Raw genomic sequence first — 24,540 nt, 5'->3', positions numbered from 1 at the left:
ATATATGTATATATATGTATAGGTATGATACTCATGATTAAATATATCTCTGATACAAGATAGAAGCAAATCCCATAATTTGGATCCGCACGAGGTTTCGATTCCTTCCCTTCTGTCATTCCGGCCGATGTTTTCCTTCTTTCCACCGGCATTCCACAGATTTTCTCCCGGGTTTTCGCGGCGTCCACCTCCCCCTCGAATCCCCCCTCTGTCCCCTCCCCGCCGCGCGGTGCACGCGAGTACACGAACGCCTACTCGCCTCGGCGAAGTCAAAGAGAGATAAAATCTATAAATATGTGGGAGGCGCACGCGACCCATTCCAGTGTTTGTTCAACCAAGAATAACCTCCGTTTCTTCATCGTACGCAGAACCCCGCAGAAGAGGCTGGTTTTGTGGCTTGACGCAAGCCTAATCCGGGGTGATGCTTCGTTAACCACCTCCGGCTATCCGAAAGATTTTCGTTAACAACTTGTGCGTTATCAACGTTCGTTCGCGAACCCATCGTGGACACGGTGCGACGATTTCTCTCTTGAGAATGTAACGTCATCGATGGCTCGAAGAAAGTCTTGACTCGACGGTTGAAAAATTCTTCGAACGGAACAGGAAGGATGACATCGTGGAAGGAGAAAAAGGTAACGGTTCCCTACGAAGAAAGAATTATTTTTTATTATTTACGAAGAGTTGAAAATAAAATCGTTGCTTCTTATGATAAAATTAAACAGAAAATTTAGATAGAAATATTCTTGGAATAAAACAGAGAAGGATGACATAGTAGAAGGAAAGTTAAAAATAAAATCATTGCTTCTTAATAAAATTAATCACAGAATGTGATTAGATAGAAAAATTCTTCGAATGGAATATTCTTCGAAGGATGATATCGTAGAAGGAGAAAAAGGATCAGATCCTTACGAGAAAAGAATTATTTTTTTTTATTATTTATGGAGAGCTCAAAATATGAGTTCAAGATGATTTCTTCTTAATAAAATCAATCGTAGAACATAATTCCTTTAATGTAAATATTAAATTTATTACATTCCTTATTTTCATCATATAAATAAGGATTTTCGTGTTGATATGTCACCTAATTAATATTCAATGATCAATAATTTATAGAGAGTTCAAAATAAGACGATTGCTTCTTAATAAAATCAATCGTAGAACATAATTTCTTTAATATAAATATTAAATTTATTACATTCCTTATTTTCATCATCATACAAATAAGGATCTTCATGTTGATACGTCACTTAATATTCAATAATCAATTGTACATCATTCGTGACGATCAATATTTCGTTAAATTCATTAAATTCATTATAACGCATTTCTCATGATATTCTTAAAATCATACTCGATCATCCAACGGTGGAATTCGAACAATTTGTCCGCCCAAGCTGTTCATTCGAGCGAAAGTTAGTTAGCTAGACGTGAACCGGCAGCAGAGGGGAATTAGTTAGCGGTAAACACACCTCATCAATCTTCCTCGAACGTCGTCGTTCTCTTCATCATCGCGACACGGTGTACCAACGATCTGAAATATCCGCGACACGTGTCTCCATTAAAGTGGCGCCCGTTAAGAACACCACGAATATACGTCATTTTCTGGGTGAATCGTTGGAAAGCTCGTTCTCTACAGGGAATTTATGAACTGTCTGGAAAGCGTAACACGTTTGTCAAAAATTTTAGACCGCAACTGGATCATTTGAAAGATATTAAATAAAACACGAAGAGAACTTAAATTAAATTATATCGTAGATGGATGTATAACTCTTACGATCATAAGTTAACCAAATTGCCTGTTTTATCTATAAAGTTTTCAATGTTCCTTTTAAATCCTTTTAAAAACTTTAAGAATATTATATTCGTTAACATCTCTATTTCTCTTCAATTTTATTTATTTGTAAACGTTCTGATGGATCTAGAATATCGCAAAGGATCAATAGATAATAATGATTAAAAATAAAGTTTGATTTATTACAATAATCAATACTTTTCCTTTAAATTTCACTTTTCTTTCTCGATTAAAGAAAAGCATTAAATACATTCTATCTTCATCAAAATCCTTTTAAAAACTCTAAGAATATTATATTCGTTAACATCTCTATTTCTCTGCAATTTTATTTATTTGTAAACGTTCTGATGGATCTAGAATATCGCAAAGGATCAATAGTCAATAATGATTAAAAGTAAAGTTTGATTTATTACAATAATCAATACTTTTCCTTTAAATTTCACTTTCCTTTCTCGATTAAAGAAAAGCATTATAATAATAAATACATTCCATTATAAAATAAATACATTCCATCTTCATCAAAATCCTTTTAATTCTAAGAATATTATATTCGTTAACATCTCTATTTCTCTTCAATTTTATTTATTTGTAAACGTTCTGATGGATCTAGAATATCGCAAAGAATCAATAGATAATAATGATTAAAAGTAAAATTAATTTATTACAATAATCAATACTTTTCCTTTAAATTTCACTTTCCTTTCTCGATTAAAGAAAAGCATTAAATACATTCCATCAAAATACAATAACCATCAGTACTAGTAACTGTAATTCACCACGAAATATAACGTGTATAACACTACGTTATTCCACGAGGCGACAAAATCAAATAAACAAAATTAATCACAATCCTCCGGTACTCGAAGGAAGGTAGCCGAGTGTCGAAGATCGGAAAGTTGATTCTCCCATTCTCTCCGCGTGCGATAATTATCGCGGAATCTTTGGTGGCTCGTTCGCTTTAGGAAGGAAGACTCGAAATGTTTAAGAGGAGCCGGAGGGCCGGTGTCGAGAAAGGTCCGCCATTCTCGACACCTGGCAACAGCCAATGGCAGGATAAAGCGGACAGGAGAGAGCTTTTCGTCCTCGAACGCCACACCCTTCATTGTGACCACATATCGACCGAGTCTCTCACAGCTTGGGGCTGCGTACCCCGTACTAATTGTAAGTACTCTTGCCGTGTACTTGTGCGCGCATGTGTGAGAGTGCAACGCTTGCCAACTAGGGTGCCACTGAGCGCGCGCGCGCGCAAGTCTCACACTCGTGAACACGGTGACCTCCATGGAACCAATGCACCAATTTTTACTACTTTACTCTCCAGGATCCTCTTGTTATCGATTAACTAACACGTTATCGGTAAATAACATGGGTTGTGGTATCACTTTTTAGAATCTTATCTGTGACGAAATTCGTTTCATTATCATTTATTATTTTCGGGTTGATGTGTAGAGATTTCAATGGTAGAAACGAGTAAAATATTCTTTTAAAGATTCCTCCTCTGTCGCTTTAAAAAAAAGAAATAAAATAATTAAATTACTTTCAATTTTATATTTGATTATATGTATTAGGAATATTTGAAATATTTAGAATTAAATTAGATAAGGATTAAGCGGTAAATACGAAATTCGTTTCATTACCAGACTTATTATTTTTGGGCATCGTATAAAATATTCTTTTAAAGATTCCTTCTTTGTCGCTTTAAAAAAAAAAAAGAAGTAAAATAATTAAATTACTTTCAATTTTATATTTGAAATATTTAGAATTAAATTGGATAAGGATTAAATGGTAAATACAAAATTCGTTTCATTACCAGACTTATTATTTTTGGGCATCGTGTAAAATATTCTTTTAAAGATTCCTTCTCTGTCACTTTAAAAAAAAAAATAAAATAATTAATATACTTTCAATTTTATATTTGATTATATGTATTAGGAATATTTGAAATATTTAGAATTAAATTGAATAAGGATTAAGCGATAAATACAAAATTCGTTTCATTACCAGACTTATTATTTTTGGGCATCATGTAAAATATTCTTTTAAAGATTCCTTCTCCTTCACTTTAAAAAAAAAATAAAATAATTAAATTACTTTCAATTTTATATTTGATTACATATATTAGGAATAATTGAAATATTTAGAATTAAATTGGATAAGGATTAAGCGGTAAATACAAAATTGGTTTCATTACCAGACTTATTATTTTTGGGCATCGTGTAAAATATTCTTTTAAAGATTCCTTCTCTATCACTTTAAAAAAAAAAATAAAATAATTAAATTACTTTCAATTTTATATTTGATTATATATATTAGGAATATTTGAAATATTTAGAATTAAATTGGATAAGGATTAAATGGTAAATACAAAATTCGTTTCATTACCAGACTTATTATTTTCGGGCATCGTGTAAAATATTCTTTTAAAGATTCCTTTTCTGTCGCTTTAAAAAAAAAAAAAAGAAATAAAATTATTAAATTACTTTCAATTTCATATTTGATTATATATATTAGGAATATTTGAAATACTTAGAATTAAATTGGATAAGGATGAAGGATTAAGCGGTAAATACGAAATTCGTGTACAGCCACGAGGTACGAGGCGAGTGTGCGGTCAGGTTGAGGGCAATAACCATCCACTTTAGGCTCAGCAAGGTTTCTATATGGCACGAGAATGCGGAGCTACCCTAGGTAACCCTCGAATAATATTTTGATATCCCCCGGCCAGGACTTTTCTCCTCGTCCGATCCGCCACATATCAACGGCAGGAAATTATTTTTCACACTCCCGTATCCTTTTCCTCCGCTCCCTTTTCCACGATACTCCGGCGCTGCCTTCCCTGAAGAGATGAAAAGGAAATTCAGTTTCCACGTAGACGAAACTCCTTTAACGATTGTATATTAAATAATTAGAATTGAATCTTGTTTCAAGAAATCACAAATTTTTCAACATTTTATCATATTTTATCATAGTGGATAAAAGTATTCAAAAGTGGTTCAACAATAATATTTTTCAAAAAATATTTCAAAGTCACTTTTATTATCTTTACAACATCTTTAATTTTGTATTCATCATGAATGATTACGAATATATTTAATTCGGGACAAATATTTACACACCGTACCATTTATTTTGACATTTGATTAATTATAAATCCAATGTAAAATATGACAATTAAGAAGAAAAATTCCTTCGAGAAATTACATTATCGTCCTTACTACTTCATTGATTATTAATTTATCTGTGTAAAAGAAAAATTTCTGTTTCGACCTTAAATCGAACAAAGGCACGAATAGGAAAACACGAGGCATACGAACCGATTACACGAAAACAGAAGATCATATCTTGTGGCGCAGGACTCCCACGGAAGGGGGCGTAACACAGTTGTGCAGGTATGTATACACACATGTATATAGCCAAACGAGGATGCAGTGGAGCAGTCCGGCCTAAATGTTATTCCATGCGACAGAGATTGCTTCTTCAGGTAACACGGTCCAGCCGCCGCCGACCTAGACGTTGGACGACCTGCACGAGAGAGAGGAGTTCGTCAAATATGTATGCGGATAAACACGGGCAACGTTGACAGAAATAATATCCGCGGGTGAAGGCGATTGCACCTGTCGGCCCCGCCGTAGAAAAAGAATTTTCTTTCGCTTCTCGTGTACGATCGACCACTTTCCATCCTCCCCCCTCCCCCCTTTTTTTTTTCCTTTGCAACCTCGACGTGTCAACTTTCCACACTTTTGGAATTCACTCATCTCGAGATATCGAGAGCGAGGTCGTTGTGAAGCTTGCTTTAAAGTAGTAGTCAAGTTTCAGAATTTCAATTTCAGATTTTAATTCGACGAGAAATTTTCAAAATCTCGCTTCGATCGATTTCGTCGAATAAATTTAAATTGTATATTTATGGAGAGATTCTAGCTGATGTTTGAAAATGAATAATTATAATAAACAGGTTTCTTGATTTCGCGTATATTTTCAGTGTATTTTTCAGATTGATTCGAGTTCGATCGAAGAGCAATCATCCGTTTACGGATATAACAGTATTAAGCTAATATCCCATATTTATTTCTTTCTTACATTTAATTCGTAATCGACGCAAAATTTACTTGCTTGCGTTTACAATTATATTTCATCTTAATTCCTCTTCCGTGTAAATTGATTTTAAATTGGAAAATTCCAGGGAATGGGGAAAAGAAGGGACAATTTGACACAGATGTCTCGATACAGGAGATCGAACAGACGAAGACACGAGTCTCCCATTGTGCGATAACCGATGAAATGACCGAGAAATCGTAGGCTGACGTTCCAACATAATAGGGATTCTAGCCTAGGATTTCGATCCTTTTCGATCTTTGGATAAGATCGCGCCCCAGCCCACGCTAAGATCTTCACCGTAAACGGTCGAATATTCGCCGATTCGACCAGCCTTTTCTTACGCATTGTCACGCTTTTAAAGGGATCGAATCTCCAACCTTGGTGGTCCTCCCTCCATTGACCGATTGTTACCCCGATTCTCCCCACGTATAAGTAGAACGAAATCGAATGATTCCATTCCATCGAGTATGAAATGCAATATAATTAATTGTATAACATCACGTTCCACGATCGCGAATATCCCTAACCTACGAACTTCGTTTCCAAAATTCCAAAAAAAAAAAAAAAAAAAAAAAAGAGATAAGTAAATGATAAGTACAGTAAGATTTATTTAATTCGTGGAAAAATTCGTTGAAAGTAAAAGCATCAATGAAAATATCCTCCGAGGAAAAATGAGGAGAAAGGAGGAGGGGGGAAGAAGAGGGGAGAGACAATCGGTTCGGGCAAGCTTGGTGGACGGAAGAAGGGCGGTGGAGGGGAGTTGTTCCGCTCCCGTATCGACGGCGTAATAATAATAACGCGGGCGCTCGTCGGTTGGTGAACGACGGGCGTCGGTAACGATTTTAATAAATTTGGCGCTGGCTAAGCTGCAACAACAGCGGCGGGTATGAATTAAGAGGGCAACACCGAAACACACCGCTTGGATAAACATCTCGAATTAGGCACCCGGGGATTCTTTTCCGTCCATCCGCGTGCAACCCGGGAGCTTTACGACTTCGGTATGTTACGGGCTGACGTCGCTCGATATGTATATGAGGCGGTTAGAACCGCGGTGAAATTGCGGTAATGGACGGAGATATTTTACAGCCGAGAGTTCCCCCTCCCCCTACATGTTTCACGGATTAGTTTCGTATCCCGCCCCTTGATCCTTGTAACGCGACTGCCTTGATCGATTGTGTCAAAATATAGGCTATTTCTAACCCCTCCTTTCTCTCTCTCTCTCTCTCTCTCTCTCTCTCTCTCTCTCTCTCTTATTGCGCGAGAATATTTTAGAAGATATTAGTCGCGGAGTTATTAGCTTTAATGTAAATTTGAGTTTGAATTAGAAAAGCGTATTTTACGTATTTTAATAAATTGACAATGGGATTGCTTTGATCGATTGTGTCAAAATAAGTTACTTCTTCTTTTTCTTATTGCGCGATAATATTTTAGAAGATATTAATCGTGGAGCTACTAGCTTTAATGTAAATTTTATTTTGAACTAGAAAAGTATTTTTTATGTATTTTAATAAATTGACAATGGGATTGCTTTGATCGATTGNTCTCTCTCTCTCTCTCTCTTATTGCGCGAGAATATTTTAGAAGATGTTAATCGCAGAGTTAGCTTTACGAATTTGAATTGGAAATACGTATTTTAATAAATTGGCAACGCGACTGCTTTGATCGATTGTGTCAAAATAGGTTACTTCTTCTTTTTCTTATTGCACGAGAATATTTTAGAAGATATTAATCGCGGAGTTATTAGCTTTAATGTAAATTTTAGTTTGAATTAGAAAAGCGTATTTTACGTATTTTAATAAATTGACAATGGGATTGCTTTGATCGATTGTGTCAAAATAGGCTATTTCTTTTTTTTCTTATTACGAGAAAATATTTTAGAAGATATTAATCGCGGAGCTACTAGCTTTAATGTAAATTTTAGTTTGAATTAGAAAAGCATTCTTTACGTATTTTAATAAATTAATAGCGATTGTTTTGATCGATTGTGTCAAAATAGGCTATTTCTTCTTTTTATCATACTATGCCAATTTTAATGTGAATTATAAAAAGATAGATAAGTTTGAAAATGATAATTGGAAAAGCATTTTTTATATATTTTAATAGAGTAAATAAATATATCTGTCGCGAAATGGTAATAAACTTTTTACGGTAATTTTACGATATAAGTATAAGTTAATTTTATTATCATATATATATATATAAAGAATCGTTGAAACGCTACAGTTCATTAAAAGTTTTTTTACTCACGTTTTATTTTACGAGAGATGCTCGAACGACAGATATGCGAGACCAGGAGTACGAGGAAAACGAGGTTTAATGGTTTACGACTGGCGGTTCGGACAGTGACGTGACATCCGAATGGAAGCTGCATCTTGTCAGTGCGAAAAGAAGTCTCGTGGCGGGCAATCGTAGCGTTCCGTTCGAGCGAACGAACCGTTCTCTTTCGCGGCCACAACGCGCGCGTTTAAAAAATTTACTTCGTCCCTCGAAACAAACAATAAGGAACTGTTCCGTACTGTTCCGAAATAAATTTTACAAGACAATACGATAAACTTAAAATACCGTCTCGAAGAACGAAAAATAAAAGAATTCACAAAGTTCACAATTCCGCGCAATACGAATAAATTCTAAAAGGTAGCGTTCACGATTCATTCTCTCCACTCTTCTCGAGAAAAGAAAAGAGAGAAAGAAAATCGAAAGAAAAATCGCAATTCCGAAAAAATCCGAGTCAGGTGTACGGTGGTCGCTCGAAAAGCCAAAGAAAAAAAAAAAAAAAGAAAGAAAAAAGAAAGAGAAAAAGAGAAAAAAATGGAAAAGCCAGGAAACTGACGGTGGAAAAGAAGGGGAAAGAGGATAAAACGAGCGAATGTATTTACGGGAAAGAGGAAAATACGTAAACGAGTTGGGGTAGGCAGAGCGACGACCGTCCTCTCCCCCTCCCTTCCTCCCCCCTCCCCTGGTTCGAGGCAGCGGGAGCAGCGTAAATAGAGCCCTGTGAAATTGTCCGCTGTTCGAGGAATCGAGAGTGCATCCGATGTGCAAATCGGTTTAACGAGAGGTCCCTCCCCTCCCGTCCCCTCCCTCCCTCCCGTCGGCCCGGTATTCCGCCCCCATAAAATAACAACAGGCATCGTTTCCATGCGTCGCATTTTCAGCTCGACGCCATTATCTCCGCCGGCCGCTCTCGCTCGGACACGGGCGGCGCGAAGAACGATTATACGCGAAACTCGCGACACAAAATTCGTTTTATAGGATCGCCGAGTTTTCATCAGTTTTCGAGACTCCTCAGTGGATGATATTATCTTGGAACGATCGGATTGGACGGATAACTCGGTGGAGGTTTTTTTCGATCGATATCCGATTGAATTTTACGTTTTATATATATATAACTCGAAATTATTTGTATTTGTATCTGAACGATCTGTATCCGTATTTTCGTTTCGGTCGACGATAATTTCGAATTCGAAAGTTTTTCTTTCTTCAATTCGAAGTTTGACGTGGGATCGTGGGAAATAACATTGGAAGGGGGTTATAAAACGGGAAAAATATATTCGTAATAATAGGTGGAGAAACGTGTCTTGCAAATTTTTTTAATATAACAAAAACTTTGTGATTCCGCGTAAGGTAATAATGACTGGTGGTATTCTCAACCTTTTCTATTTAAGGGCTTCGGAATATTCGAATATTTTCAAACATTTTCGTCCTTTTTTTCCATTCTCCACCATTTTCGATCGTTCCTCTCTTTCGATAAAAGCGATAAAAACGGAGGAGAGTCCTCTTTCGTCACGATACAATTTTTCTATAATACTCTTTCACGATATCTTTCACGATATCTTCTCTTTTAGAAGCAATAATTTTTCTCTAGAAAAAAAAAAAAAAAAAAAAAGAGAAATAACGAAAAATGAAATAACGCGAATAAAAAAATAAAAAGTTTTATTTTCGGTGTGGAGAAACGATCGCGAGACGGATAAATGAACGGGTGGAGGGCGGAGGGTGTTTCGTCGAGTGGCGCTGTTAAGGAAAGTCTTATCAGGGAGAGGGGGAAGGGCAGGAAAAGCTAAAGGGAGGAACGTGCGCTTATGCCGGCGGTGTTTGTTCAGCCGCAACTTCTCTAAATCTTTTGTGCATCGTGGAGGGTTGTCTCGTGTACACTCGGTTACATATGTGTCTCGTTCACCTATGTGTAAAGCTTCTTCTTCAGGTACTTCCCACACATAGAAATGCTTTTCGCGTATATATATATATATATATATATATATATATATATATGTGTACATGTACATAGAAAGGAACGACGAAGGGAATACTTGGAAATGGAGAACGAAAATTCTCGAGAACTTTCACAATCCTCCCAAATTTCTCGTAATTTCGAATTTCGAGCGTATACAACGTTTTCATACGTTGCCAATAAATCGTTTAACGTTTAATCGATAAAGGATACTTTTACGCGTAATTGCTCGAAAACCCGCATAAAATTATTCTCTCCGCGCCCTTATTCATTTTCTCGACCAAATAAACCGTTCATGAATCCATCCATTAACACGTTAACCAACGAAGACACGACTTGGAAGAGCAATTTCATCATTTGTCAATATTTTGAATCTACTTCGATCTGTTTATTTAGAAACCCGCTATTTTTAATGCATCGTAAAGTATACACTACATCTATGAGACTCTTGATCCATCCACACACACACACACACACACACACACACACGAGATCGTCTCCCAATTATTCTCCAATCTGCAAAAAGGGGGGATTCTCGTCATGGAGGAATTCGATCGACGACGGGATCGGTGCAAGAATCGGGAAGCGGGCTACCGAAAGCGGATGAGCCGCGAAGGAGATGGCGATCGGTCAGGAGAACGGAAAGTCGTCGGCTCGTCACCTCGTCACGAGCGTTTAGCTTCCGTTTCGTTTGGTCGGAACACAGATCGGCTGTCTAAAAGACACGAAGCAACAGCCAAGACAAACCTTAAATGCTTGCTAACCAAACAGTCGGAATTAGCCGCGTTACCCGCCCACGAGGAAACTGGCTGCTCTCGCCGTTTACTCCTCTCTATGGCCATTATCTTGCACGCTCTCCCTTCGCTATCGGTCGCCCGCTCGTGCCCAAAGGAACGTGGCCAAAGGTGCGCATCCTCACCACCTCGTGCTTTTCTTGGATTTTCCTCGACATCCTGCCTCTCCCCCCCTCTTCCTTCCCTTCTTTTAATCTCAGTCACTAAAATAGAATATTCGTTTCGAATTCGAGAAATTTTTCTTATTCTAATTTCTTATTTTATTTTCTTTTCTCATTGCGAATGAGACGTTTAATTTCATTTCGTTTCGTTACAGATTTCTACTTTCCTCCTTGAATTTTGAATAAGTATGATATAATATAAGAATTCAAGAATGGACGCTATATAAATTTTCTAAAAATTTTCTACGAAACTACGAGAATATAGGGGAAGCGAAAAAAAAAAATTTAAATTGGCAAAAATACGAGCGTAAAAAATGATCGGTTTGGTTTTTTCGGTGGAGAAAGGGGAGGGAGAGTGGAAGAGGAAACGACACGCGGACCGGGACAGTCTGGCAGTGGATTTATTTCCTTAAGGCAGACAATGAGGAAGGAAATGCGGCTGATACGTTTTCAAGAAAAATAAACGGTATCGCGGTCGTGGGCACAGAAGAAGGGGGACAAAGTTGGACTTGGCCGCGTTTGTTTTCATCCCGGACGAATCGGTCGCATTATAATGTTGCTAAGCCCTAATCAAAATAACAAGGGTACGGAACGTTGATTCCGCCTCGATGCTACTCGTACTTTGTAGAATGTAAACACGATGCGAAATATCGATAATTCGATCCTTTCTTTTTTTGTCAAAAATTATACCATTATCGATCTCGCGTATCCGAATTCAATCTATCGAATATATTTTCTAGAACTGCCACCCACCGTATAAATTTCTATCGTATTATAAAAGACAATTTTTATTCCACTTTATTATATATTTATATTTAAATAATACAATAATTACATTTAGAAAAATTTTCTAAAAATTATCCCTTTCGTTCGATTTTTGTCTCTCTAACGAATGGTCGAATCGTGAAAAAAAAAAAAAAAAAAAAATGATTGTCCAGATGATATTCCAACCTATCCCTCCCTATCGATATCAATTTACGAATCGTATTTACGACACGATCAAGAGAACGACGAGAAGGAGAAGTTTCGGTGGATTCCGCGTTAAATCGTGGGACGATAGAGCGGAATAAATCTGCGGGCAATAGAGACGACACGGAGCGGGAGGGAAATGACGTGCGTGGAAGCGAAATTGCGCAACCCTATCTACGCGGAGCCGACCGCAGAATATCACTGCACATCCAGATAATCCCGGTGCCCTATTGATATGCTGATGGTGAGACGTGTCGCGTGAAATTGCCACCCGGTACGCATTGTCCGCTTCAATTCCGCCCGGGCCCTTTTCAACTTCGCACCCTCGCCCCCACCCATCGGATTCAATCCTATCGGCGCGAGCCAGCTTCCGCGTTTCCACCGAAAAATCCACCGTTTCCTGCCTCGATCGTTCGTGGCGTGTCGAATAATAATGGAACGAAGGAGAGGAAGAGAGAGAGAGAGAGAGAGATTGGAAAGAGATTTTTTTCAGAATGCGTTAAAAAATTTTGGAAATGGATCGATCGATAAATGGTAAAATTTTCGAGAAGGACGGTGAAAATGGAATTTCTCTTTCTTTTTAAAAAGAAGGTTGATTCGAAGCATGAACAAATATATATATAGGTTCTGTAATAAAGATTTGAAGCTATCTCGATTCTTTAACTCGTTTTTTTAAGATATATATAGTGCGTAATTTGAAAATGTCAGGGAAGGATTTATTGAAAATCATTTTTTATTATGTAATCTTTCCAAAAATACGTTTGTTAAAATCCTTTTTAATAATATTATAAAAGACTATTCGATTTGTATAAATGTTTATAACTATTCTATTTCTAATTTGTTTATTTCATATTTTTCGATATAACTCGAGATATTGCTACATCTATTATCAGTCCAATTGAATGATTGGAAGACAAAGTTGGGCATTGAAAAAAATACTAGTAGTTAAAAATGTCGAATAAAATTAATTCAAATAATTACTTGTTAAAATGCTCGAACAACGTTTATTCGCAGCTATTACGATCGATCCGCTTTTGCAATTATTTCCAATTATCATTATTATATTTTGGACGATAAATTATCGAAGTAACTTCAATTATTCAATTTTGCCTATCAACAACACTCATACGCAATTCATACGCAAATATACGAGATTTGTATCTTTACGCATATAAATTCAACAAGATGAATAAAATTCTTGATCGTTCTCCACATTGGAAAACCGATATTCGGCGTCCAGAATCGTAACTGATTAAAATTAAAAATTTCGAATAAAGTTACGTTTATTACGGTCGATCCGTTTTTGCGATTATTACGGTTACGAACGATACATTATTCGCAACTTCAACCATTAAATTTTCCCCAAAGCTGGCAACACCGCTTTAACTTTCCATTTAGATAAGTAGTTGGCTTCGAAACGAAAGGAGATCCGAGGACTCAATGGCATACTTCGCATTGCTCGGCGAGAGTAAAGAGGGAAATTTATTTTTCGATCGAGCTCGATTGTTGATACGATACACTGGTACACGAGGTTACGTAGATGAAACGCGAAAAATTGGGTATGCCTGGTATCGTTGGGCGGAAAGTGGTAATGCTAACCAGATTAGCTTTTTCTCTTAGAGGATTTGAGAAACAGCAGACACGGTGCACCGACGTGTTTGTTATCTTTATGCGCGGATCGCATCGGAAACGCGCGCGCCACCGCGTCATATTCTCTTGCATGGAAAACGCGCGGAAACGGCGCGGCGTAAATCTGGACGAGTTACAAGCTCGTGGAAGATATGATGCAGAATTGCTGGTTGCTGTAAAGACAAACAAAAGGAACCTGCACCGCGCTCTCTGGGACGGGGAACCTGGAACCGGGGGGATGGAGCATTCCAATTATGTATTCGTTCCGAGTTAAGAAAAGGAAGTTGGACGTTCGAGATGCTCGACTCGATGTTTTCGTTTAAGAAAATTACCATTCCTCGCCGCCAATTTAACTCTTTCGTGGCTACCAATTGAAATTTTAAAACGTCTATCGGATGCTGATGAACGAGATATTTTAAATCAACCAATTGTTATTAAAAATCTGGAATAATATAAAAACTTTAAATAAAATAAAAAAGTAAGTAAGTAGGTAAATTTATTATTTGAGATATCACGAAGAATCAAGGATTATTCGAAATGACTCGCGAATAAATCAACAGAGATAGGTATCAACCTCTCATTTTCTTGACAAAGAACGATCGAAGCTTTAAAAATATCAAATATATGAAATACGAAACTCTCGAGCCAAGTATCGAGTGAACACATTAGAAAGACACGTTATGTTACCGTTATAACGCTGTATCCGAAAGGTGGTGCAAAGATCAGAAGAGAAAAATATCAGAGGAATTTACTCGGCAAACAGAGAGAGTGACCGGTCGATCGATTAGAATTCCCATTCGGGTTAATTAACCGGTCTATTAGACCGATGGTTTTCTCGTTCCGTCGATCAAAGTGTCGGTCGAATTGGACACGCGTCACTTTCGAGGTGATCCTCGTCGACAACGATTTTCACTTATGCTTTTTCTTCCATGCTTTTTTGCGCTCCACTCGTGGCTTGGCCGCGAGTATTGGTTTACACGAGTTCCTGAGTTCGGTGGTCCCGAGAATTAAATTTCATCGTTGTATAAACAACCGAGGAGCAGACGAGAGGCATACGGAATCCGTAGAGACTTCCTTCGGGTTAATCCGATCGGATGATACCGTGCCTCGATGCGTACTCGTTTCTTTCACGCGATAAAAATAGGTTGGGAACACGGCGTTTCCTCGTTCGGGCTCGATTGCTCCTCCATTTCAACGGAAACGAAAGCTTTAATGGCGTCCATCGTTGTTCCAAGCGAGATTAACCCTTTAATGGCAGGTATGCATATCAATTATGTGAGATAATTAGACTTAATTCTTAAAGGATCAAAGCTGTGGTTGATCTTGTGGATCGGACGTTTCTTTTGTGGAAAAAGAAATTTTTCTAATTATTTGAGAATATGAGATCTTGTGGAATTGTTACTCGTGGATTATTCGTTCAAGGAGTAAGTTTACGAGAATGCGCTATTTATTAATTATTCTGTTTGTTTTTAACGCTTTGTTAACAGATAAATGTGTGTTTTTTTTTGAAAGAGAAAAATTTTGCAATAAAACATTTCTTTCGAATCTTTCTTGAACGTTCTTTCAAACTTTTTATCACCAAAACGTTCGAATTTCGAAGTTAGCAAAGCAAATACATCTTTTTTTTTTTATTGCATTTTACATCTGTTTTTAAAATTTAAAATCAAACATGTCTGATTGAAAAAGACATGATCGAATTTGAACACAGTATCTATGTTAACAAATCATCAAAGCGATACATATTCTAAATATTCGCCAACCTAACCTATTATATACAAATGCAAAGAAATAACTTTGAATTGTCTCTATGCACTTCCGAAGTTTATTCATGTGTAGAACTCGGTTAATTATATTTATATTCGCGATAACATTCATTTTCGTACAACATTGTCTAAAATGTATCGTTAAATTCCAGACGCATTGAATTTAATGATGAAACAGGTGATCGTGATCTCACATCGCGTCACAATAATGCCAATCGTTATCAGATTCGTCTGTTTTTCTTATCGATTCAACAAATATTACAAATAATCTTATGTATCGATTGTTACGTGTTACATTAAAAATGATTAATAATCTTTGAACACGACTTATTGCAAATTCTGCCTATCCAGTAACTTAATTTCTATCTCTAAGTTAACCTATAATCGAACGAAAGTAACATTTTAGCAACCTACAAATGGAGATTTCAATTTCCAGCATTGAAAATCCAAATTTAATTTTTCTAAATTAAACACATTAAGCGAGTATAAAATCCAACATTCTAACATTAACCTTCAAAATTTCAGCATTAAAAACGTGATGCAAACTTCTCTATTTCTCTTGGTTAAGTATATTACTTCTAAGATTAGTAAAATCAAAGAAACATTCCAGCACTAACCTTCAAAACGTAATCCAAACTTAATTTTTCTATCTTAAGCACATTATTTGTAAAATAAAATCAAATTAACATTCTAATACTAACCTTCAAATTTTCAGCATTAAAAACATGATCCAAACTTCTTCAAGTTAAGCACATTATTTCTAACACTAGTATAAAATTAAAGTAACATTCCACCACTAACCTTCTAAACATGATCCAAAAATTTAATTTCTCTAAGTTAAGCACATTATATTCTAAGATAAGTATAAAATCCAAGCAATATTCTAACAGCACTAACCTTTAAACGAAGATTTCAATTGGAAAGGATGGAAAATGTCCGAGTCTAAAGGGACACGTTGTGAAACATTTACAGAAGGCAGCACCGTGCAATGTATACTTTTTTTTTCCTCGCGAATAGCGTGCGTCATAAAGAAAATGTAGTACTTTCCTTGGCGAGGACGTGACGCAACGCGGTGGCGAGGCCACGAAATTCCGAGTTTATTGTTTCTGCCGGGCAAAAAAGAGCCCCGGCCATATTCACCGTCGGCCGATCGTATGGGATAGGTCATGGCGGTGGTTTATTTGGAAAGACCTCGAAATTTCTTAAACACCTCGTCGAGAGAGGTGCTTGTCGACGACTCAACGCGAAAACGAGGATAGAAATTATTATCGTTTTTATCGTCTTATCTCCGATCCTTCGTCCCAAACTTTTTTTTACATTTGTAACTTGTTCGAATTAGAATATAACAGTAACTCTATCTCGTGTTTGAGAATTTTTTTTTTATAAATTCTTCTTTCTAGATTCAATATTTTCAATAGATTCAAAAAAACTCGCCGTTATTCCCTTCCACTATTTACACTATGCACGTTCAAATAACGTTAACGGTCGGTAAAATGTCCGGTATTTGGAAAATTCGATATTGAAAATATTATTGTGAAAAAAAAAAAAAAAAAAGAAAAAATATTATAATACCGTATTTGTATTTGTATGAAATATTTTTCGTTATCGGTATTTCTTCGATGAACACATTTAATTTCTTCGAAGGAGTATCGACACGTGTTGAGAAATCAAATTGAATAACTTTTACTTTTAGTAAATTTCTTTGTTTTATTAACCGGATAACCGTGATTCAGTAGTTGAATATTTATCATCTTAAAAAGAGATGTGTAATTTACTTCTATAAGATTATTATCATAAGAAGTCCGTAACTCCTAAAGATTATTTGAAAAAATAATATCTATAATTTGGGGAGAAATGGAAGAATCTAAATAACTAATCTAAGATTTCTTTCTTCTTCTTTTAAAATATTGTCACACAATATTCTTATATACGTGTTGTTGTTACTTGACAATTACATTTGAATTATTTGACTCGTAATTGTAAGTTAGTCACTTCCAGTGATACGCAGCGAACATTACATCTTTTCCTTTAACAACAACGAAAGAAACGAACGAAGAAAAAAATCGCCATCATCTGACGGTCTTATCAAATGGATTAACCGTTGGAGAAATTGGCTACGGCGAGTGACGACGAATTTAGATAGAACGCAAGCAAAAGACAATTAAACTTTGGCCGAAAGTTCGAAAGCGTTCCCCGTGTAGCCTCGAGGATGGCGACGGGGGAGGGAAGGGACCGAATCGAAACACCTAGAGCGAACGTCGTTTCATTTAAATGAAAATTAGACGTCGGGTCCGTGTCATCGATTTTTCCTTTGTGAAATTCGCGCGTATGTCCGAGGAAACGAAAAAGAAAAAGAAAAAGAAAAAAAAAAAGAAAATCAAGAACGATAAAGTCATTTTAAAAATAATATAATGATCTAGAACTAACTTACTTAAATTAAATAATTTTATATCTCACATATTTCTTTTTCATTCTTCACTATCGATTCTTTGAGATTATTTAAATAAAAGATTATTCGAATAAAACGATATCGGTTGATAAATATTTTTATAACGTTTAAAACAAAAATGCACATATGCAAGTATACCTAAACGTAGACTTGTAGAATCTTACAAAAATATATAATGAGTGGTGTTTATACGAAAAATATTTACCCATCATGTATAGAATAGACATACTAACAAAATTTCAATGAAAATTATGATTTAATATATATATATATATATATGTATATATATATATATATATATATAGAGAGAGAGAGAGAGAGAGAGAGAAAATTCGAAAATTATTAGTTTTTACTAAAGAAGTTACTTTTTGATTAAAAAATTAAAATTCGAATATCTTTTCGCGAGCGGCAATGAATTTAAAATTAGTGATATTACTTTCTTTTATGATCGTCGCAAACATTCGTGTTGCTCGTCATCAGCTAAATTATGGGAACCAATGTCAGACAATTTTTATCGAGAATAAATCATTGTATGAAATGTTATTTTAAGATAACATTCCTGTTTGTTGTCTCGAAGGCTTCCGCAATTTGCGAATTTTGCAATTACGTACTTAACCTGCAGACTGCAAAAGATTTTTAAGATCATTATATAAGTATATATAAAATTCTTTATACACGTAATTCTATTATGATTTCTTTTTCATTTTTTATAAAATTTTAATTATGATTTTAAATTTTATCTGTGTGGAATAACTTATTAAACCGTATAAAAGTATTTACTTGTGTAAATAATTACGAAACAAGTAGAACAAGGTTAGGAAACACTGAAGTAAAAAATTCTTGGTTACCGTTCGATCTATCGATTAGTTTGAAAAATTGTCGCGGATGGCGCATGTGACGTGTCGTGAAACGCATTCGCGGAACTAGGAAACGAAAAAGTGGAACATCACGCCGATCGAAGATATTTTGAGAACCTGGATAGAAGTTTGGGAGAGGGGGAGGAAGAGGAGAAGGAGGATTCGTGAGGAGCAGTAGAAACGCTAAGATGGAAGCCGAGGTGTCCTCTCGAGTGTTTTCGCAAGACTGGAGTCGAACCCTTGGAAAAACAGACGCCAAATTGAATCCCTCGTCTATAAGAACGTGATGTCTCTCCCTTATCTATATAACTCTACTACTCAAGAGCCTTTTCCTCCGGGGTTTCTGCAGTTTCTTCGTCAACGGATTACACATCTATCTATATTTCTCGAGTAAGAAGTGTCGTCGCGTCTTTGAGGACGAACCTCAATGAAATACACACAACTTCCATTCCTTACGTAGTCGAGAGCATTGCAACGATAGGACTAATAAAATTTTCAGTTTCAAGATTTGAGTAAATCCACGTACTCCTAATTATTTTAAAAATCCTTTCTTATTTCGAAAAAAAAGTATTCGTTCGTGATAAATCTTGATCAGATCAAATCAGATATCAAAATATCGATTCTGATATAAATATGAATATTTCAAAGTAGATTGAAAAAAATATGATATATTCGAATAATTTAATATCTAAAAGATACCGAAAGACATGGAGGATAATTAGGATAATGATTAATATATTTGAAACGATCGTTACCACTAGTTGCGAATCTCCGATGGCTAGTACAAAATTTTTCACTCTGTTCTCCGTAAACGTACACTGTCAAATTCCATGAGGTAAGAACGCGAATCGATCAGGATCAAAGCACCACGTGGTCGTCGGTATTTTTCACTTCTAAATTTTTCGTAATTCTGCGACATCCTTCCTGCGACTCGAACAGGAACAGCGCTCAAAATTCTTAAAAGTTTTCAAAAGAGAAAAAAAGAACTCGGTAATCCACGATAAGTTTCCAATCTACTGCCAAATTCGTTAATTTGACAATACCGGGGAAAAGTATCCGACGGCCGTGAAGTCGCGCGCGGAAAAATTTCGCGTGTGTTCTCACACCACACAGGGCGATGCTCATTGTCTCGCTTTTGTTGCGTCGGCCCTGCGCGAGCTACGAGGGCGTGACTAGGTTAGGACCGTCGTTCGATCCTTAGCAACGTAGCCGCAGAGGCGTCCACGCTTTTCCCTTTAATACCGACCTTCCGATTGGTCGGCGCCCGTAGGTGGAGTCACATGATCGCGATCCACCAATCACGTGGCTCGTTGGATAATAGGCGGCAGGCCGTGACAATGTTCTCGTGATTTTTCGAAGCGAAGCGCCACGCACGGGTCGCGCAGCCGTGCTGGCCGATACTGAACACTTCGCTTGCTCGCGAGGCCGAGGCCCCAGTGTGTTTTTACTCGGGGTTGAGTAAACTCCGACCTGTTGTGTATCATAATACGCGTGCACGCGGGTTTACGGGTTAGCCTCGCATCGACCACTGGATGCACCCTTGTCTCGCACCACGCCGCGCCTGTCTTCCCCGATCGACGAGACTAACTTGCACAGAGTAGAGAGATATTCCGAAGCGTCAACAAAACACCATTTAAACGGGTAACGAGTAAACGAACCACCGTCTCCGCGTCTCCCGCCGACGGAATTGATAATTCACCAACGATCTATCGAATTGATTGGCTACGATGCCGTTCGACCGTATCGATTATTAAGTGAGTGACTACCATTCGCATCGATCGATCGATCGATCGATATCGAGAAATTTTTGCAATCCCATCTAGTGAATATTCCCTATAATCGCGGATTCTGACTCGATACTCGTCTGTGACAAAATGTGTAATTAAATTATTTCGAAGTGATTGATCGAAATTAGTGAGTGAAACTTGATGATCGAAAATTGATGAAATTTATTCTAGAAAAATAAAAAATGTTAAAAAATCTTAAAAAATGTCAATAACAACGTCGAAACTGTCCTGAAAATAATATTTACACATTGTTAACAGTGATCCGGAAAATTTTATACAAATTCACGTAACAGGTGGCGCGATCGATCGGAGTCTAGGTGAATCTAGGTGAAATTTAAAAAATGCATACGCTATTTAGCGAGCAAAATGCGTATTACAGGCATGCAACGGCTGTTCCCGTTGGGATGGGAACCCCATCGTATCCGGGAGTGGGCGCAGCGCCTGGATATTACGAACAATATCGTTACGGTGGGTACGCGACGGCGGCAGGTTATCCAGTCTCGGGTATAACCCAGCAACATATTCATCATCCCGGTAAGGACATGGTAAAACCCCCGTATTCGTATATAGCTCTGATCGCAATGGCGATACAAAACGCGCCCGACAAGAAGATAACCCTGAACGGTATATATCAGTTTATCATGGAACGTTTCCCTTATTACCGCGAGAACAAGCAAGGATGGCAAAATTCCATCAGGCACAACCTCAGTTTGAACGAGTGTTTCGTCAAGGTGCCGAGGGACGACAAGAAACCCGGAAAGGGAAGCTATTGGTCCCTGGACCCGGACAGCTACAACATGTTCGATAACGGTTCTTATCTCAGACGTCGTAGACGCTTCAAGAAGAAGGACGCTTTGAAGGAAAAGGAGGAGGCGTTGAAGAGACAAGGTCTTGTGCCCGAGAAGCAACGTAATCAAGAGGAAACGAAGCCGAGCAACATAGTAATACCGCCGCCGTCGGACACGTCGGGTGCCAAGAAGTTGGGCACCCTGGAGACGACTTTGTGCAAGCCGAAGAGGGAGCCTGTGAACGATACGGGGAGCCATTGTATGGCTGTGCAGGCGAAGTACGGCCTTCACAGCCCGATCCAAGACACGAAAACGGCAGTGACGACGACGACGGCCGTCGCAGTGGCCGGGCAAAGCGTTATACAAACGGCTCTCGGTCACCAAGTGCATCAAGCTCACCAAGTCCACCAGGATGCTGGTATCCAGGATGTGTCCATGGGTTTGGATCCGACCAGTTTCAGTGTCGACGCTTTAATGACGACGCGGGAGAACAGCGCCGCCCTAATGACCAGAGAGAATCAGCATCACACGCATCATCCCCACGGTCTTCAACATCCTCACCCTCACTCACACTCGATCATGACGAGCAGAGAGTCGATGGGCGCGGGGGTGGTATCCAGAGATCACTTGCCGTCCGTTTGTACGACGACGACCACGACGACGGCCGCTGTCGCGGCAATGATGGCGACCACCGGATACGGCCACACCAGCTCCGTGTCCAGGAGCAACGGCTCGCCGCCCGGAACCATGTACGCGCCTTATTGCACGCCCACAGCTGGTTACATAATGGATCACGCGGAATATAATTCGAGAAATCACAACAATACGGCGGGACACTCGCAGTGGTATCAGGAGGCAGCCAGCCCTGACGCCGCCGCCATTTATCAGGATACCCAATCGCCAAGCTGTCAACTTTACAGGTAAGGACAGAAATGGCAATGATACTATTATTTACGTTACGTTGTCATTTCCTTTCAACCGAATCTTTTGCATAATTGTAAATAATGATCGATATACGAGAATATGAGAATGGAAAGGAAGTGGAACGACGCCTCTTTTTTTCCTCTATAATATCGGCTGCAATTTGAAATCGTCGTATCGACTTGTTACGTTATTAGGAATTTACATTCGTGAAAAATATCGACACGTTCCAGATCCAGCCCACCAACTCCGCTCTCGTCGAGTGCAGCTCCGTCTCCACCCTTGTACCACCGATACTATCAAGACTGTAACACCGTCAACACCAGCGGCAATTTACCCATCACGTTACATAAATACTGAGAATACCGAAATTCAAGGCCTCATCACCGAGGCCTTGAAGAACATCACACCGATCACTACGACCCGAGCTTGGTTTACGTGAAGCAAGAGTGGATCCCCTGCACGGAAGACCTCGCCAAAGAATGGAATTAGATAAGTCTAAAAATCCATGATAAAACGGGGCGAAAGTAAATTCGAAAAAACTCGATTCGCAAAAAAAAAAAAAAAAAAAACTACGAACTACACGATACGTAATTGTAAATATTTTATCTTTCACGTAACAAGAATGATCGTGAATGTTACACGTAGCTCGTTGTAGATGCGGAAATGAATATTAACGATAATAATAGAAGGAAAAATTATTAGAGATTCTCGTCGAGGTAAATATAATATTTATCTCGAATTGTTCGAATAATTCAACGTAAGAGCGTTCAATTTCTACTTCGATTTTAGTGTTAGCCGAGTGAAAATAGTTTGACGCATTTTATACTTTATCGAATCTTATCCCGATACATTCTATATCGATCGAGATATATCGAAATAAGAAACGAAAGGTATCGGCAATGTGCTTTGTCGCATGCCAATTCGAGTTACCGACTGATACTTGACATTTCAGAGAAAGATTATCGCGATCAGTGAACACATTTTATGTTTTTTTAAACGTAAAAAACCAAATACACGTGTACTACTTTAACCTAAACAGTTCACGGATCGAAGCATAACCTCGAACTGGTCGTTCCAGACCGCGATAATTTTTTTTTTTCTGTCATTTCTTTCTACGACCCGCGAACGAACGAACGAACATCTTTTTTTTTAATCCATAAACTTTTCTCAACCTCTTTCCTTCCGTTTCGCGTCATGAAAGATTTAATAATAACGAGAAGGAATTCTATAAATAAATCGGTGATATTGGAAAACATTAGATCGATCGAGACGCGTTGATGCATTCGGTTCTAGGTTTGTGATCAATTTTATCGCATACAGAGTCATTCATTAATGAATCGGAAGCTTGTATGATGCGAGACGTATCCTAGAAACAGCTGTGAATATCAATGATGATGGTCGTCACCTGAGCAAACAAAGGCAGGTCTCTTTCCTGATCTACGGTAATTTTGACCGGTTCGAAATTCCTTTTTTCGCTATGATCGTATTTGTATGGAGATACGCGCGATCCTACATACAGTGCAACTGTGCAAACTTGCAACGAATTGATCAGACGGGAAAAAAAATATTTTGGGAATGCTTGTCCGATTCGGTTACCGTCATCGGTACGAAGTCGAATCACACTGGATGCTGATACATATGAAAACGGATTTCACAAAATAAAAAATATCACATAAAATGATGTTCAATGCTACAATATTGATATGATTTTCAGTAATTTTCTTTTATATAACGTTTAAAATCAAATTCATTATTTGCTATTCATTATTTACAGTACATTTGAACATATGAACGATTCAGATTAATTTATTTCGTATTTTGAAAAATTTTCAACTTTAATTAAATATTAGCGTTTAAAAATCAAATAATTAGCTTCGATGAAGTGTAATCATCAGTTTGATTTCTACATATATCATTTATCAATCTTTTTTAACTCTTAATCTCGGATGCCAATATTGGATTGAGAGTTGATCGTGTATTATTACAGTTGATATAAATAATTATTGTACTAATTATAGTAATAATTATTTACGAAATTTAATTAAGAATTTAAACGTAAAGAAAATCACATCGATAATTCGTAGAAATCGCAATGAACATTTTTGCGACAAAAAGGTTAGTACAATTAGTGGAAGCGACATTGTAGCGTCAAGTATATCAATCAAATAATCAAAATGTTTTGAAAATCAAAAATAATAATTCGAGATATATGGGGAGATATAAAAATTGTTTTTTTTTTTTTTGTGAAACATGTCAACTGTATATACATTATTTAGAAATATATATATATATATATATATATATATA

At 37.3% G+C, this 24,540-nt stretch overlaps 1 protein-coding gene and 2 long non-coding RNA genes across 3 annotated transcripts; 1 reads left to right on the top strand and 2 right to left on the bottom strand.

The window, feature by feature from the left end:
* Positions 1-260: 260 nt before the first annotated feature.
* On the bottom strand, positions 261-2,234 carry LOC122710298. Its single transcript, XR_006345917.1, has 3 exons — positions 1,775-2,234; positions 1,470-1,652; positions 261-643 (listed from the first exon to the last, which is right to left on the bottom strand). It is a non-coding gene; the product is annotated as an uncharacterized LOC122710298 (long non-coding RNA).
* A 1,753-nt stretch (positions 2,235-3,987) lies between these two features.
* Positions 3,988-19,815, bottom strand: LOC122710297. The gene is made up of 3 exons (XR_006345916.1): positions 19,490-19,815; positions 5,104-5,311; positions 3,988-4,625 (listed from the first exon to the last, which is right to left on the bottom strand). It is a non-coding gene; the product is annotated as an uncharacterized LOC122710297 (long non-coding RNA).
* A 390-nt stretch (positions 19,816-20,205) lies between these two features.
* On the top strand, positions 20,206-24,497 carry LOC122721166 (fork head domain-containing protein crocodile). The gene is made up of 2 exons (XM_043948484.1): positions 20,206-22,229; positions 22,464-24,497. The coding sequence occupies exons 1-2, from the start codon at positions 20,863-20,865 to the stop codon at positions 22,588-22,590; spliced, it is 1,494 nt and encodes a 497-aa protein (XP_043804419.1). The 5' UTR covers positions 20,206-20,862; the 3' UTR covers positions 22,591-24,497.
* Positions 24,498-24,540: the final 43 nt, after the last annotated feature.

Source organism: Apis laboriosa, unplaced genomic scaffold, assembly GCF_014066325.1.
Source record: "Apis laboriosa isolate Shangri-la unplaced genomic scaffold, ASM1406632v1 scaffold14551_cov152, whole genome shotgun sequence".
NCBI classification, from domain to species: domain Eukaryota; kingdom Metazoa; phylum Arthropoda; class Insecta; order Hymenoptera; family Apidae; genus Apis; species Apis laboriosa.
This window is presented reverse-complemented; position numbering and strand designations above follow the sequence as displayed.